Source organism: Caenorhabditis elegans, chromosome IV (genome assembly GCF_000002985.6).
Source record: "Caenorhabditis elegans chromosome IV".
NCBI lineage: Eukaryota > Metazoa > Nematoda > Chromadorea > Rhabditida > Rhabditidae > Caenorhabditis > Caenorhabditis elegans.
In genome coordinates this window covers 2,750,159-2,765,651 of record NC_003282.8, presented here as the reverse complement: position 1 = coordinate 2,765,651, position 15,493 = coordinate 2,750,159, and the positions used below count along the sequence as shown (strand labels likewise).

General features: G+C 34.9%; 3 protein-coding genes across 3 annotated transcripts; all 3 read right to left on the bottom strand.

The window, feature by feature from the left end:
* Window positions 1–39: 39 nt before the first annotated feature.
* Window positions 40–2,972, bottom strand: Y54G2A.77 (Serpentine receptor class gamma; the record flags this gene model as incomplete). Its single annotated transcript, NM_001307340.1, has 7 exons — window positions 40–92; window positions 137–215; window positions 598–723; window positions 887–1,075; window positions 1,423–1,560; window positions 2,089–2,325; window positions 2,823–2,972. The coding sequence occupies 7 exons, from the start codon at window positions 2,970–2,972 to the stop codon at window positions 40–42; spliced, it is 972 nt and encodes a 323-aa protein (NP_001294269.1).
* Window positions 2,973–3,568: 596 nt separating this feature from the next.
* Y54G2A.38 (Serpentine receptor class gamma) lies at window positions 3,569–6,189 on the bottom strand (the record flags this gene model as incomplete). Its single annotated transcript, NM_001028332.2, has 6 exons — window positions 3,569–3,655; window positions 3,701–3,820; window positions 4,154–4,342; window positions 4,390–4,527; window positions 4,971–5,207; window positions 6,040–6,189. 6 exons carry the CDS (start codon window positions 6,187–6,189, stop codon window positions 3,569–3,571), a joined length of 921 nt encoding a protein of 306 aa, NP_001023503.2.
* Window positions 6,190–12,188: 5,999 nt separating this feature from the next.
* On the bottom strand, window positions 12,189–13,784 carry Y54G2A.41 (BMERB domain-containing protein). The gene is made up of 4 exons (NM_001038352.4): window positions 13,726–13,784; window positions 13,088–13,144; window positions 12,899–13,027; window positions 12,189–12,386 (listed from the first exon to the last, which is right to left on the bottom strand). Exons 1-4 carry the CDS (start codon window positions 13,768–13,770, stop codon window positions 12,279–12,281), a joined length of 339 nt encoding a protein of 112 aa, NP_001033441.1. The 5' UTR covers window positions 13,771–13,784; the 3' UTR covers window positions 12,189–12,278.
* Window positions 13,785–15,493: the final 1,709 nt, after the last annotated feature.

Below are 15,493 nucleotides of genomic sequence, written 5' to 3'. Positions count from 1 at the left end.
GAAAAAAAGGAAAAAAAGTCAGAAAACTAGAAAAAAAAATTAAAATCTCGTGACTTTTGAAGTTGATCTCGAAGCTGGCCCCGATTGAAACCCTGGAAAAAAATCGAAATTCTTTAGACAACGAATCAGTAATTACCTCCGGTTTTTGAAAATCCCCATGAATTAATGCTTTTCTCATATTTCTTGAGATACATCCCAAAAAATCCAGTTCGAACCTTTAAAAATCAATAATTATTGATATCTCGAAAGTCATTTAATATTTTAAAAAATTGGCTACCAGCAAATTGTAGAGCTCTAAATTTGCTACATTTTGTCAGTTGAAAACTTTTTTATAGCTCTTCTCCCCGCCGAGATAGAGAGACTTTAAGTTTGCAGGGTGAGAGAGCGTGGAGGAGGGGGAGACGAAGAGAGCGCGCGCTGTCTGCGTCTCCCTCTCCTCCACACTTCCTCGCGCCCTCTCGCACTTCAATTTTCAAACACGTGTATCTCGGCGGGAAAAAAAGCTAGAAAAATGTTTTCAACTAACAGAGTGTAGGACATTTTGAGCTCTACCCTCTGTCAATTAAAAAAACCTAAAAATCTTAAATTTTTTCTTACCTTAGAGCTCACAAATAGTAGAATGTAGGGTTGTGAAATGGTTAAGAAGTCACTTGCAAATGGTAGCATAATCTGAGCCGCCTGACCCAAAATTGTGGCTCGCTGGACATCAATTTGGAGGATAAACTGGAATTTGAGAATTGAGTTCGAAAATTTTGGGCCCACCGCGAAATCTACATTAACCACCCAAATGTTTTTTTAAAGTCAAATTCGAGCAAACTAAGTATACATGAAGCTCTCAGCTTGTCAAATTCAAACTTTGCAAAAAAATCGGAAAAACTTCACCCACCGTATTCGCTGCTGCAAAACACTGAATAATCGACGAAAAAATGGTTACCAAAAGCAAATTTCGCTCAACTGAGGATATTTGGTTTTGTATCATTTTAAGACGAATTACAGCTATAACATTCAGAAAAATGGATGATGCAACTGAAAATGCCATAAAATACAGGATATTGTAGTAGGCCGGGAGGATGTTCTAGAAAAAAGAGGAAAATCTTAAAATCTTGCAGAGATTTTGAAAATTGTCGTTTGGTAAAATTTTCTACGCAAAATTTCCTACATTTCGTGTGTTGAAAACATTTTTCTAGCTGTTCTCTCCGTCGAGATACAAGCGTTCAAATATTTCCAGGCAAAATAGTGAGGGGAAGTGGGAGACGCAGTGTGCGCGTGCTTTCTGCGTCTCCCCTCCCACCACACTCTCTCATTGTAAATGTTTGAACGAGTATAACTCTGCGGAGAAAGGTGATAGAAAACATTTTTCAACAGAAGAAATGTAGGAAATGTTGAGGGCTTTCAGAAAATTATCAAAACTGCTGTGCTTACCGAGTCCGACTTAATATAATACATATCCAACACCTCGTTGTACAAATAATATGGTGACGTGGCAAGAATTGTTCGGGCACAGAAAGTAGTTATTCCAATGATGAGGACGATGGAAAAGGGGAACAAGAATTTCCAGATCTGAAAAGGTGGGCTGTAACTTGGAAAATGAGAACAGTAGGGGAAAATTGTTAACTAAGAAAATGTTAAGCAGAAAATTTGCTACATTTTGCTAGTTGAAAACTTTTTTCTAGCTTTTTTTCCCGTCGAGATAGGCGCGTTTGAAAATTGGGGTGCAAGAGAGCGCGAGGAAGTGTGAAGAAGGGGGAGACGCAGAGAGCGCGCGCTTTCTGCGTCTCCCCCTCCTCCACACTTTTCCACACACCCTCGCACTTCAATTTTCAAACGCGTGTATCTTTGCAGTGAGAAGAGATATTGAAAAGTTTTCAGCTAACAAAATATAGGAAATTTTAAGCTCTACATTACTTATTTGACATTTTGTCGAAAGCTAATTTTTCAGCCGAGTCATTTCGGTTAACGGTCTATAACTCCACAGAGGTAAGAAGTATCAAAAAACTGCCAACTAACAAAATACGCAGATCATCAAGCTCTACATCTTCATAGTTGCAAATTTATTTCTATCTCTTTCAGTTTGCCCGATACCCTCACTTTTTCATTCACAAAGTAGAAAAATATGGAAGTTGTCCTGTTGAGAGACATCAAAGTCACCATAAAATATTGAAAATACGCATTTCCAAAATGTAAAAAATAGCAGAAAAACAGGAAACTACTTGTATATTGATTATCTTTTCCCAAACTAGCAAATAAATTCGAAAGTACACAATCTTTGCAAGTTCCATTTGGAATCCGGAGGGTTATCATTGAATTCAACCATGTTAATAGGTTCTGTAATTATTTTTGAAATTTTAAAATTTCAGTTTTATTTTGTAGCATATTGCAGAAAATTTCAGCACAATTTCAGCACATTAAACACTTTTTTTTTGAGATTTAGAGAATTTTTACTTTAAAAACCGAACTCCGCTTGCCAAGACCTACTATTTAAGTATAATCATGACTAGGTTCGATTTAGTTTTAAATTTGTCTGGCAAAACTACAGTAACCCAAAGTTTTCGCTGTGGGACCCAACTTTTTTCGATTTCGAGAGAACCAGGTCATGATTATATTTAAACTGAAACTAACAACTCGCTGAGTTCAAAATTTTAAACTTGATTTCACCAAAATCGAGGCTACTGTAAGAATAATTCTAGATTTAGGGTCTCGACGCGAACATTTTAAACTACCCGTTTCTCTGTCAGCTTTTGAGATTTTTTCGATTAAAAAAACCTAGTTGTAGCAGAATATACAAATTTTACGAATTTTGCAAATTCAAACAGTAAACTCACGAAAAAATAGTCAGCGATTACAATACGAAAGAATGCACTTTTAAAATCTTTCCAATTTTTCAATAGCATTATAATTAAAAGTGTATAGATAACAAATGAAATAGAACAGTAACCAAATGCCAAAATAAATTTCAGATTGAAAAATGCCATTTTTAAAGGGAAAAGAGCTCTGAAAATCGGTAATTGGAAAAGTTTTAAGGCTGAAAATTTAGAAAATTAGGGATCAGGTAGTGAAGGGAAAAAAAGGGATCAGGTAGTGAAGAAACAGAAAAAAAGGAAAGAAATCAAAAAAAAAAAATATTTTTTTCAGTCGGAGTCTGTTTTTTTTTCAGAAAAATAGTAAAATAAAAATGAGTCAATTTTCCACAAAATTTTCACCTGTGGTTTTTTTGTCTGAAAAATGAGATTTTCAAACCTCAAAATATGTTCCATCAATGTTTTTTGAAATTTTTGAAATTTCACGGTTGATTTCAGAGAAAAGCAGTTCTTGGTACATTTGCAGCACAAAACATGTTGAATGACGTTTTTTTTTGGTTTCTGATCAAAATGGTTTATTGAGAGAAAAAATATGGAAAAATTGGCATAAAAAGTGAGAAAATTGCCCAATTTTTGATGGCCTCGCTCACGAAAATTTTGAAAAATATACAAAAATTCTAAAAATTAAATATTCCTAGACTGAAGAACCTGAGAAGTTCTGGATCCGGTTTGAGGGCCTGAAAAATCATCGATTTTCGAAATTTTCCAACTTATCGGAAGTTACCCTGAGTTTTCACGAACAAACTGCTAGCCTTCGATTCTTTCCCGAAGAAATTTTTCAGCATACCATTGCGGACCTATTAAAAAAATTTATGAACAGGTTCGTTTTTTTGTATTCGTACCTTTGAGCTCATCAAAATCAGAATATATGGCTGACTTATGGTGAGAAAATCGCTGAAAAACGGGAGCAAAAGCTGTCCAATTTGTCCGTAGATGGCGTTGCGGTCGAATTGGAGAAGGAACTGAAATTTTTAAAAAATATTTTTGAATACTACGCGAAATTTTTTACAAGTTTGCTGTTGAAAATTTTTTCATAGCTATCATCCCCACGGAGATACAAGCGGTTGAAGTTTAGGCAGGGAGAGTGTGGGGGGGGGGGGGGGGGGAGACGCAGAGCGCGTGTCTGCGTCTCCCCCCTCCCCACAGTCTTTTCATTGCAAATCTTTCAGCGCTCATATCTCCGCGGAGGGAAGAGCTATGGAAAAGCTGTCAACTATAAAAATGTAGGAAATTTTATGCTCTATAACTTTGAAAATAATAATTTTCAAAACTGCGTTCAATTTTAAGAAAAAAACCGTATTTCCTGCGGCAGCACACTGAATCACCGACGAAGCAAGAGTGGAGAATAGTAAATTTCTTTCAATTGTCGATAAATTTTTTTTCATAAGTTTCAACTGCATAATCGATAAAAAGTTACAGACGATAGAACATATCACGCAAAATCCCATAAAAATGATCACATTCGAGTAGGCAGAGAGAATGTCCTGAAGAGCACAATTGCGTGAGGATGCCGAGTTGCCGAAAGTCTTACCGAGTCTGATTTAATACTGTACATATCTAAAGCCTCATTAAACACAAAATATGGTTTAGTGGACAAAATTGTCCGAGTGAAAAACACCTCCACAAGGATAACTGCTCCCAGGGAAAGGGGAAAGAGGATTGACCAAATCTGAAATAGCTCTACTTGTAGATCTTAAAATTTCATAGCTTTTGTCAGTTGGAATTTTTCTCCTAGCTGCTTTCCCCTCCAAGATAAGCGCGCTTGAAGTTAATAGGGTGAGAGAATATGGGAGAGGAGGAGACGCAGCGAGCGCGCGCTTTCTACGTCTCCCCCTTTCTCACACTATTTCCTCCTTCAATTTCAAACGCATGTATCTTTGCAGTGGAAAGAGATATTAGAAAGTTTTCAACTAGCAAAATATAGGAAATTTCAAGCTCTACATTTTCTTAGTTGACAAATTTTTGATAGCTACTCTCACCGCGGAGTTATACTAAATAGGTTGTGTTTAGCAGTCTAAACTTCACAGAGGTACCAGCTATCAAAACGTCCTCCACTAATAAAATACTCAACTCATTAAGTTCTACCAATTTCAATATTTCCAATACCCTTACTTTTTCATTCACAAAGTAGAAAAATATGGAAGTTGTCCTGTTGACAGCCATCAAAGTGACCATAAAATATTGAAAATACGCATTTCCAAAGTGTAAAAAATAGCAGAAAAACAGGAAACTACTTGTATATTGATTATCTTTTCCCAAACTAGCAAATAAATTCGAAAGTACACAATCTTTGCAAGTTCCATTTGGAAGTCGCAGGGTTATCATGGAATTTAGCCACGTTAGTAGGTTCTGCAACTTTTTAAATAAGTTTTGATTAATACTCCCAGTTTTTGGCTTGTTTTTTAGAGTATTATAAAAATTTTCAGCTCTATCCCCACACAGATGCTTTAAGATTTTCTCTTCAAGACCCAAAATATTCTAAACTTTTCAGAAGATTTTTCGAGATTTGACATAAATACTTGAATTCAGCTTGTCGAGAGCTTTCAATTAAGTATAATAATGACAAGATTCCGATGATTTTGAAAAATTTGGGGAAAACTACAGTAACCCTGGAGATTTCGTGGCGAGACCAAAAGTTTTTCAAATTCAAGCTAACTATGTCATGTTTCTATTTAAATTAAATGTATTATAGAGCCGTTAACAAAACATTAGTAAATATGTAGTTTTGGGTCTCGAAGCGAAAATTTTGAAAACAGAAGATTTTTTTTTCAATTTTTGAAATTTTAAAAAGAAAATTGTCTAAATAATTTGGTATTTGCAGATTTCCACAAAAGAAATAATCCGCGATTTTCTTACTATTATATAAGCCTGAAAATTTCCGAGTACAGTAACCCAGAGATTTCGCTGTGGGACCCAACTTTTTTTTAGAGTTTGAGCAAAATTGGTCATGATCATACTTAAATAAAATCTGAAAACTCACTAAATTCAAATTTTTGTTTATTAGAATTCACAAAAAAAATCGAAGCTTCTGTAAGAAAATATCTAGATTTTAGGGCTCGAAACGAAAATTTTAAACTACCCGTTTCTCTGTCAGCTTTTGAGATTTTTTCGATTAAAAAAACCTAGTTGTAGCAGAATATACAAATTTTACGAATTTTGCAAATTCAAACAGTAAACTCACAAAGAAATAATCAGCAATTACAATATGGAAGAATGCACTTTTAAAATCCTTCCAATTTTTCAATAGCATTATAATTAAAAGTGTATAGATAACAAATGAAATAGAACAGTAACCAAATGCCAAAATAAATTTCAGATTGAAAAATGCCATTTTTAAATGAAAACTGAGCCTGAAAATCGTCTTTTGTAGTGTTTTCTTATTTCTGAAAATTGAGGAAATTGCAAAAGTGGCTTTCTGGCGAAAACCCAAGGAGTTTAATCTCCAATTGAACTGAACTTTTCAGACAAAGAACGCTGGAATTTATACGATTTTCGCACAGACAAAGGCTATGGGAACTTCCAAAAAAAAATTTCAAAAAAAAAAATTGAAAAGAATTTCGAATATTCCCACAAAAGTTCGAAGAGCTCAGCGCATAATTCGTATTTCGTTCGTATTGCCGATGTTTCAAAATTTATATAAAATTTTAAAAAAGTAAATAAATCAATTTTCTTTCAAACTTTTCTCAGACATTTTGCAGGACAGGTGAAAGTTTCTGGTGCAATTTGAGGGTGGAGAGAGGAAGAAATTAAAGTTATTCCTAATTTTCTGACTCACTCGAAAATTTGAAATTTTTAGAACAATCGCGACGCGACCGCAACGCGTCGAAAATTTATGAAAATATGTCGCAAAATTTTCAGACTGATTTTTTGTGTTTTCCATTTTGATTTTTTTTAAATTAAAAAATGAAAAAATTTTAATCCTACGTAGCGTCGCATACATACTCTAAATTTGAAATTATCACCAAAAATTTCGAAAAAATCGGGTAACTGTGAACAAAGTTACAACAGTTTAAAGTTTCAGCCGCGCGGCGCGGTCGCGTCGCGGTTCACCCAAAAATTTCCAAAGTTCATAACTATGCTCAAAATGGTCCTAGTGAGCTGAAATTTTACCTAGATGTTTCAATAATTTCACTTTTCCTTTTAAAGTAAAAATAAACCTGGGTCAAGTTTTTCCTACATCACAGAAATTTTTGGAAAATATTTGACCCTTTGTAGTTTTTCGTTTATTGTTTAGAGGTTAGTCTAACATTAAGTGTTGTCTAACGACAAAATGTTTTTTTTGGTTCAGTTTATATACTCTAGTCTCTAAATTCCTAATGGAACAACGTAAAGTGACATTTTCGCCAAAAAAGGCCCGAGGGGAGTCTAAGGATTACTGAACTTTTTGGTAATTGACTCATAGTTTAAATATTTAATATGGTTAATCAAAACATTCATCAAAAAGTGCATAATATTACATAAACTTTGATCTCTGGATCAATTCTGCTAGTTTTTTGGTGTTTCGAAAAAATCGGTCAGATGGCGCAGTGGCTAACATGAATGTCTGTGGCTCTGGAGGTCAATGGTTCAAACCTTCGTTAGGGTCAAAAATTTTATCTCGTTGAAATTACTCTAAATAGGAAAATTTTAAGCATAGGCAAAAGTTAAAAAAAGGAAAGTTGCAAATCGGAAATTTTACGAAAAATATAAAATGTGGTTTCAGTCAGCTTCAAACCGCTCTATCTGTTGAACTGTAACAACTACTGGAAAATTTTAACTAATACAGTGATCTACAGAAAATTTGCTACATTTTGGCAATTAGCAACTAATATGTACGACTAACGGTCAGAGAAATATTACTATTTGAAAAATGTCAAAAAAAAAAATTTAAAAAAAAATGCCACATATTTACTGATCACCCAGAAACCCGTTTTCTAAAGCTTAAAATCACTATTCCGGAACATTAGGCACTGGTAGTAGCTTCCAAAAAAAACTTCAAAATTTTGGAACCAAAAACCGATATGAATAACTACCAAAAATCTTAAAAACTAATTGTCAGATACAAAAAAAATTAGAACGAAAATATAAATAACAAGAAAAAACAGGTGAAAAATAGAAATTAAAAATTGAAAAAATTTCAAAATAATTCAAAATAAAAACTTCCTTTCAAACTGCAAAAATGCAGTGTTTTCATGTTTTCACGCCAATTTATAGCCAAAAAAATATAACTTGAACTTTGCAAATTGAACTTTATCACCTGTCTGTTAGTGAGCAATCAGGGTCCCCTCGGGATGTCAAAACATGCGTCAGATGAACAACTTTCCGGTTTTTGGACGTGTTTTTTTCGTTAGATTTTTAGTTACAACTTTTTTGATGATACGTTTTTTGAAACATCAATCTGGCACATTTCAAAAAAAAATACACACAATTTATTAATGTAAAATTCAAAGTAGTATATCTCACCATTTAGCAGGAGTTTCAAAAAAGTGTCAACTACCAACACATTGTTCGCAAAATTCCCTACATTTTGTTAGTTGACAACTTTTTTCTAGCGTCCCCCTACGCGGAGTTATGTGCGTTTTAAATAATTGGTGCGAGAGGAGAGAGACGCAGGTGGTGAGAGTGCGCGCGCTGTCTGCGTCTGCTCTTCCCTTACTCTCTCACCTGGTCACCTTCAAGCCTTTGTACGGGGAAAATCACGGAATTCTGGTTTCCCTCATAAATCGAAATGGCAGAGTTTGCCGAACTAGGCCATTTTGAATCGGAGAGATTTTGTGTAGATTTACGGCGCGTTGCGTGTCGCGTCGCGGCTCGTTTTTAGTTGTAAAACTAAATGGATTTGTCCGTGTGGAGTACACGACACTTTTCCACGCATTGTCCGGCAGGCGATTGCCAATGGAGCGCGAAAAATTCCTGAGGAAGGCCAGAACCTCGTGGAAAATAGCTAGAAAAAAGTTGTCAACTGACAAAATATAGTAAACCTGCCGTTCGCACGCGCTAAAGCGCGTGCTCCGACTGGCGTACTCAAAAGAAAAATCATAATGGAACGAATTTTCAAGAAGATTCTAGATCGGTCCACAATTTTCGAATTTGAATTTCCCGGTAAATTTTTTTCAGAAAATTTGAACATCCCGTCAAAATGTTTTTTTTCGGAAAATTTAAATTTCCCGCCTAAACTTGTGGGTCTCACCACGATTGGTCTCACCACGAACATTCCAGATTTCTTATTGAATTTTCCAGAAGGTTCTGAAACATTCCAGAATTTTTTTCGAATTCTCCAGAAGGTTCTAAAAATTCCAGAATTTTCCCGATTTTTCTAGAAAGTTCTGGAACATTCTAGAATTTTCTCGAATTTTCCAGAAGTTTCTAGAACATTCCAGAAATTTTTCGAATTTTACAGAAAGTTCTAGAATATTCCAGAACTTTCTCAAATTTTCCAGAAGTTTCTAGAACATTCCAGTATTTTTCCGAGTTTTCCAGAAGGTTCTAGAACATTCCAGAATTTTTTCGAATTTTCCAGAAAGTTCTAGAACATTCCAGAGTTTTCTCGAATTTTCCAGAAGGTTCTGGAACATTCCAGTATTTTTCCGAGTTTTCCAGAAGGTTCTAGAACATTCCAGAATTGTTTCGAATTTTCCAGAAATTTCTAGAAAATTCCAGAACGTTTTCGAATTTTCCAGAAGGTTCTGGAATATTCCAGAATTGTTTCGAATTTTCCAGAAATTTCTAGAAAATTCCAGAACGTTTTCGAATTTTCCAGAAGGTTCTAGAACATTCCAGAATTTTCTCGAATTTTCCAGAAGGTTCTGGAACATTCCAGTATTTTTCCGAGTTTTCCAGAAAGTTCTAGAACATTCCAGAATTGTTTCGAATTTTCCAGAAATTTCTAGAAAATTCCAGAACGTTTTCGAATTTTCCAGAAGGTTCTGGAATATTCCAGAATTGTTTCGAATTTTCCAGAAATTTCTAGAAAATTCCAGAACGTTTTCGAATTTTCCAGAAGGTTCTAGAACATTCCAGAATTTTTTCGAATTTTCCAGAAAGTTCTAGAACATTCCAGAGTTTTCTCGAATTTTCCAGAAAGTTCTGGAACATTCCAGTATTTTTCCGAGTTTTCCAGAAGGTTCTAGAACATTCCAGAATTGTTTAGAATTTTCCAGAAGTTTCTAGAAAATTCCAGAACGTTTTCGAATTTTCCAGAAGGTTCTGGAATATTCCAGAATTGTTTCGAATTTTCCAGAAATTTCTAGAAAATTCCAGAACGTTTTCGAATTTTCCAGAAGGTTCTAGAACATTCCAGAATTTTCTCGAATTTTCCAGAAGGTTCTGGAACATTCCAGTATTTTTCCGAGTTTTTCAGAAGGTTCTAGAACATTCCAGAATTGTTTCGAATTTTCCAGAAATTTATAGAAAATTCCAGAACGTTTTCGAATTTTCCAGAAGGTTCTGGAATATTCCAGAATTGTTTCGAATTTTCCAGAAATTTCTAGAAAATTCCAGAACGTTTTCGAATTTTCCAGAAGGTTCTAGAACATTCCAGAATTTTTTCGAATTTTCCAGAAAGTTCTAGAACATTCCAGAGTTTTCTCGAATTTTCCAGAAGGTTCTGGAACATTCCAGTATTTTTTCGAACTTTCCAGAAAGTTCTAGAACATTTCAGAATTTTCTCGAATTTTCCAGAAGGTTCTAGAACATTCCAGAATTGTTTCGAATTTTCCAGAAATTTCTAGAAAATTCCAGAACGTTTTCGAATTTTCCAGAAGGTTCTAGAACATTCCAGAATTTTTTCGAACTTTCCAGAAAGTTCTAGAACATTTCAGAATTTTCTCGAATTTTCCAGAAGGTTCTAGAACATTCCAGAATTGTTTCGAATTTTCCAGAAATTTCTAGAAAATTCCAGAACGTTTTCGAATTTTCCAGAAGGTTCTGGAATATGCCAGATTTTTCTCGAATTTTCCAGAACGTTCTAGAACATTCCAGAATTTTCCAGAAATTTTCAGAAGGTTCTGGAACATTTCTGAATTTTCCCGAAGTTTCCAATATTCCTACCAAATACGAAAAACCAATTTTTCCTAAATTAATCCTACAGTACTCCTACAGTATCTCTATTGTACTACTACAGTACCCCGACCATATCCCTCCACTAACCCCAAACTAATATTCCTTCAAAAGATGAAAAGTCAATTTTTCCCAAACTACAGTAATCCTACAGTACTCCTACAGTACCTCTACAGTACTACTACAGTACCCGTCCATATCCCATCACTAATCTCAAACCAATATTCCTTCAAAAGACGAAACGTCAATTTTTTCCAAACTACAGTAATCCTACAGTAATCCTACAGTACTCCTACAGTATCTCTACAGTACCCCGACCATATCCCTCCACTAACCTCAAACCAATATTCCTTCATAAGACAAAAAGTCAATTTTTCCCAAACTACAGTAATCCTACAGTACTCCTACAGTACCTCTACAGTATTACTACAGTCCCGACCATATCCCACTACTAACCTCAAACTAATATTCCTTCAAAAGATTTTGGGAAGATTGTTTTGACAATTAGCAAAACTGAATAAAATGGTTTATTTTCAAGATATTCAAGTTTGTAGAAAAAATAGTTTTCAAGAGCACCAAAAAGGAAAACGGAGTTTTTCAGAGAATATACCAGCTTTATACTCTTTGTATATACTTTCATATACTGTGAATATGCTTTTTTACCTCACGATATTTAACTATCGTAATAAATTAAAATAAACATACAAGCTTTCTCTAGAGTATGTACTAGTATTTGTCCCTTTGGAACTGAGTAAATTGGTGTTTTGGACTACATGTGAAAATTTCTCATATTTCAATTTACAGTCAAGGAATCAACAAATAGTGAATAAAAAGTTGTTGTACGCAAAATTCCCTACATTTTAGTTAGTTGACAACTTTTTTGCAGCGTTCTCCTACACTAAGTTATATGCGTTTAAAAGTATCACGGCGAGAGGAGAGAGACGCAGGTGGGGAGAGTGCGCACGCTGTCTGAGTCTCTCTCTCTCTCTCTCTCCCACACTCTCTTACCTTGCCACCGTTGAATCCCCGTAACTCCTCCGGGAAAATAGCTAGAAAAAAGTTGTCAACTAACAAAATATAGGAAATGTTGCGTAGATTAATTTGATAGTTAGCAAATTTTGACAAAAGTTATTGGTTTTAAGATATTAAAGTTTTAAAGCTTCTAGACAAAACCGTTACATTTTAAGAGCAAAAACTAACGAAAAAGAAGAACTGAATTTTTTCTGTAAATATACCAGTTTTCTCTAGAGATTGCACTAGTATTTTCCCTTTGGAACCGGGTAAATTGGTGTTTTGGATTTTTTGTTTTATTTCTAGCGAGGACAAAAAACCAACAATTTAATTTTAGGTGCGAAAAATCAAGAACGAAAAAAAACCCGATAATTATTTATCATTTTCGTGAAGCTTCACTAGAATCTCAAGGCTTAAAATGCTCTCCTTTTTGTCGATTATCTTCCCTTGGATTTCCAGAATCTTCTGACGATGGGAGTGCTGTAATATTTAGATATTAATATCGATATTTAAAAGGAAATTAAGCTCCCAGTCGCCAAAAAAATATTTAGCGTGCTAGCTTCAATAGGAGCCAAGATTTGACTGCCGCCGCGACGCGACCGCGACGCACGCTTTGAACATTAGGAGCCTTTAACTTTGCTCAAAAAATTTTAGAATTTTAAAATTTGATGATTTTACCGGAAATTAGAAATGCTTTCTAAACGGCTAGGTTTTAATAAGCAGAGTCAACTTTTTTTTTAAATTTTAAACAGAAAATTTTTTAATCTTCGAATTTTTGCTTTTTTTTTGATAATCCACTAGAGCACAACTTGATTAGACCGCCTATCAATTTAGAAGTCAATTGAACAACTGAGAGCTGAGATATATGTAATTGAAAATGAGAGATTAGCCGCGACGCGACCGCGTCGCACGGTCAAAACTTTGGAAGCTTATAGCTTTGTTCAAAATTATCCTAGAACTCTGCATTTTTTTTGTGCATCTTCCAAACTTACAATATTTTCTTCAGTTAGCCGCAAGCTTTCCAAAAAATGATCCTCGTCCTCTGAATCTTCCTGGTCGTTTTTGTTCATAATGGAGGATCTTTCTTTTACGGCATCCGCAAACCGTAGTTCTTCGTGTTCCTAAATTATAAAATAAATACTGAAATACTATAAAAAGCACTGAAAACTAGAAGCACCCACCAAGTTAGCTTGAAGATCTCTCAGCTCCTCCCGCAAGTCGACAAGGTCATGGAGACGCTGAAAATTAAAAGTTTTGTAGTTTAACCAGTTGCTCACTAGCTCCAAAATTTTCAGACATCTACGACAACATTGAGTAATGTTATATCTGCACAAAGTTTGAGTGCTGACCGCGACGCGACCGCGCCGCGTCCTACAAACTTTGGGTGCTTGTAGTTCTGCTTAAAATGCTTATTATTCTTTGAAATTTTTTCAGCTGACCCAAAGCATGATTTTATTCAAAAATTTAAAATTCATATAACTTGTTAATAAATTTTTTTTAAAAATCCGAAAATTCCGAAAATTCCGAAGGTAACTTTGATTTTCAATAATTCCAAGCCACTCAGTTTTTGATGGAAAATCGTATTTTAAGAATCCCCAAAAATTTTCAACGCAATACGAATTTTGGGGGCAAACCTACAGTCGCTCAAAATTTTTGAGCTGACCGCGACGCGACCGCGCCGCGCCCCTCACAATTTGAACGGCTGTAATTTAGTTCAAAATGCTCCAAATTCATCGAAATTTTCCAGCTTACCCAAAAGTTAACGGACATTGTATTTTTCAAATAACATTTCAATTTATCGAATAAATCAAAAATTTACCTGTCTCCTCTCGATAGTTCCAGCACGTGCACGATCAATAGACATTTCTGCGTGTGAATCTGGAAATCGTTTTTCGTTTTGTTTTTCAATGTGGGACTAGTCATAAAAGCTAAGCTGTTGTTGATTCGCACAAGAAAATGCACAAAAAAGAGCACACTTGGAGCAGAAAGGTGGAAGGCGAAAAGGAGCAAAAAGAAGGGGGAAGAAAAGAAGAGGAATCGAATAAAAGTGAATGTGAATATTGGATAAGCCTTTTTCTGTTAGGGTTTTATGTCAAAGAACCATGGGGAAGTGGCAGAGTTCAAAAAATTCTTTGAATTTTCAGGTTCGATATATCTTTGTGGTTTTCTTAGTACAAAAATTTTTGAAAAAATTACTTTAAAATAGTTTTGTTTAAAATTTTAAAATTGCAAAAAAAACACCGAGAGCCGACTTACAAATCTGAAAAAAAGGAGTTGCGTTGCGGTCGCGTCGCGGTCTGAATAATTTCAAAAGTCACAGGAATTTTACTTGAAACAAATGTTAAATTTGCAACTTTTGGCAATTTGCAGAAAATTAAAATTTTCTAAAATTGGTTCAGTTTGAGTCAAGTTACAGCCTTCTAGAGTTTTGCACGCGCGTTGCGGTCGCGTCGCGGTCACTCCGGTCCTAGTGGGGTAATTAAAGCGAAAGGTTAAAAAAAAATGTTTCAAGTTTCATGTTTAATTGAAAATTAAGTGCTTTTTGAAGACTGAAGAACTAAAAAATATTCTGGAATTTTCCAAATTTTCAGAAAATCTATTTACCTATAGGTTCAAAGAAAAATTCCATTTATAGAATACACTGTTATATGTAAGTTTAAATTTTGCAGAACGTTTTGTGTTGCTAAAACTGCCTCAAAATTCTAAAATGTATCATTTTTCAAAAACTTCAATTTTAGAAAAAAAAAACCTACTAAAAACCTTTATGCTTACTTTACTTCACCTACTTTAACATAACATAACCTCAAAAAAAGTCAAAAAGTGTGTTTATTGAAGCATATGGCTCGAGAGATTAGAGACACCCCTTATTTTCCGTGTTTCTTCTGTTTTTCTCTGAATTTCTAGAGAACTACTATTATTATTTCTATCAAAACGGGATAGACATGTGTGTAAACAATAATTTCCCGGTTCTCAGAGAAGTATGAATTTTAGATTTTTTTTTTTGAGATCAAAAGTATTATAAGCTTTTCGCCAAAACATGTGAAAAATAATCATTTTTGCTACAATTCATAAGCCTAAGTGATAAGAGTAGAAACACCATAGAAAGTCTCACACAACCGTTTTTAAAATTTTGGAACAAAAAAGTTTCAATCGCGCGTTGCGGTCGCGTCGCGGTCGCGTCGCGGTCCACCCACTGATTTAGCTGAATTTTAATCATACCTAGAAAAGTGGTCACAATTAACTTACAACTAAAAACCAAAAAATAAGAAAATTTTCACAAATTCAAAAACACGGGGTTCTGGCCTTCCTCATTGAATTTTCGCGCTCCAATCACAATCGCCTGCCGGACAACGCGTGGAAAAGTCTCGTGTACTCCACACGGACAATGGCATTTAGTGTTACAACTAAAAATGTGCCGCGACGCGACACGCAACGCGCCGTAAATCTTCACAGTATCTCTCCGACCCAAAATGGCCTAGTTCGGCAAACTCTGCCATTTCGATTTATGAGGGAAGCCAGAATTCCGTGATTTTCCCCGTACAAAGGTTTGAAGGTGACCAGGTAGGAGAGTAAGGGAAGAGCAGACG

Excerpts from the sequence above, each read along its gene's own strand:
- Y54G2A.41 (NM_001038352.4), bottom strand. The coding sequence starts at position 13,770 with ATGTCTATTGATCGTGCACGTGCTGGAACTATCGAGAGGAGACAG. Across the intron at positions 13,028-13,087 it reads GAGATCTTCAAGCTAACTTG|GAACACGAAGAACTACGGTT; the intron begins GTGGGTGCTTCT and ends TTTATAATTTAG. Across the intron at positions 12,387-12,898 it reads GGCTAACTGAAGAAAATATT|CACTCCCATCGTCAGAAGAT; the intron begins GTAAGTTTGGAA and ends TAAATATTACAG.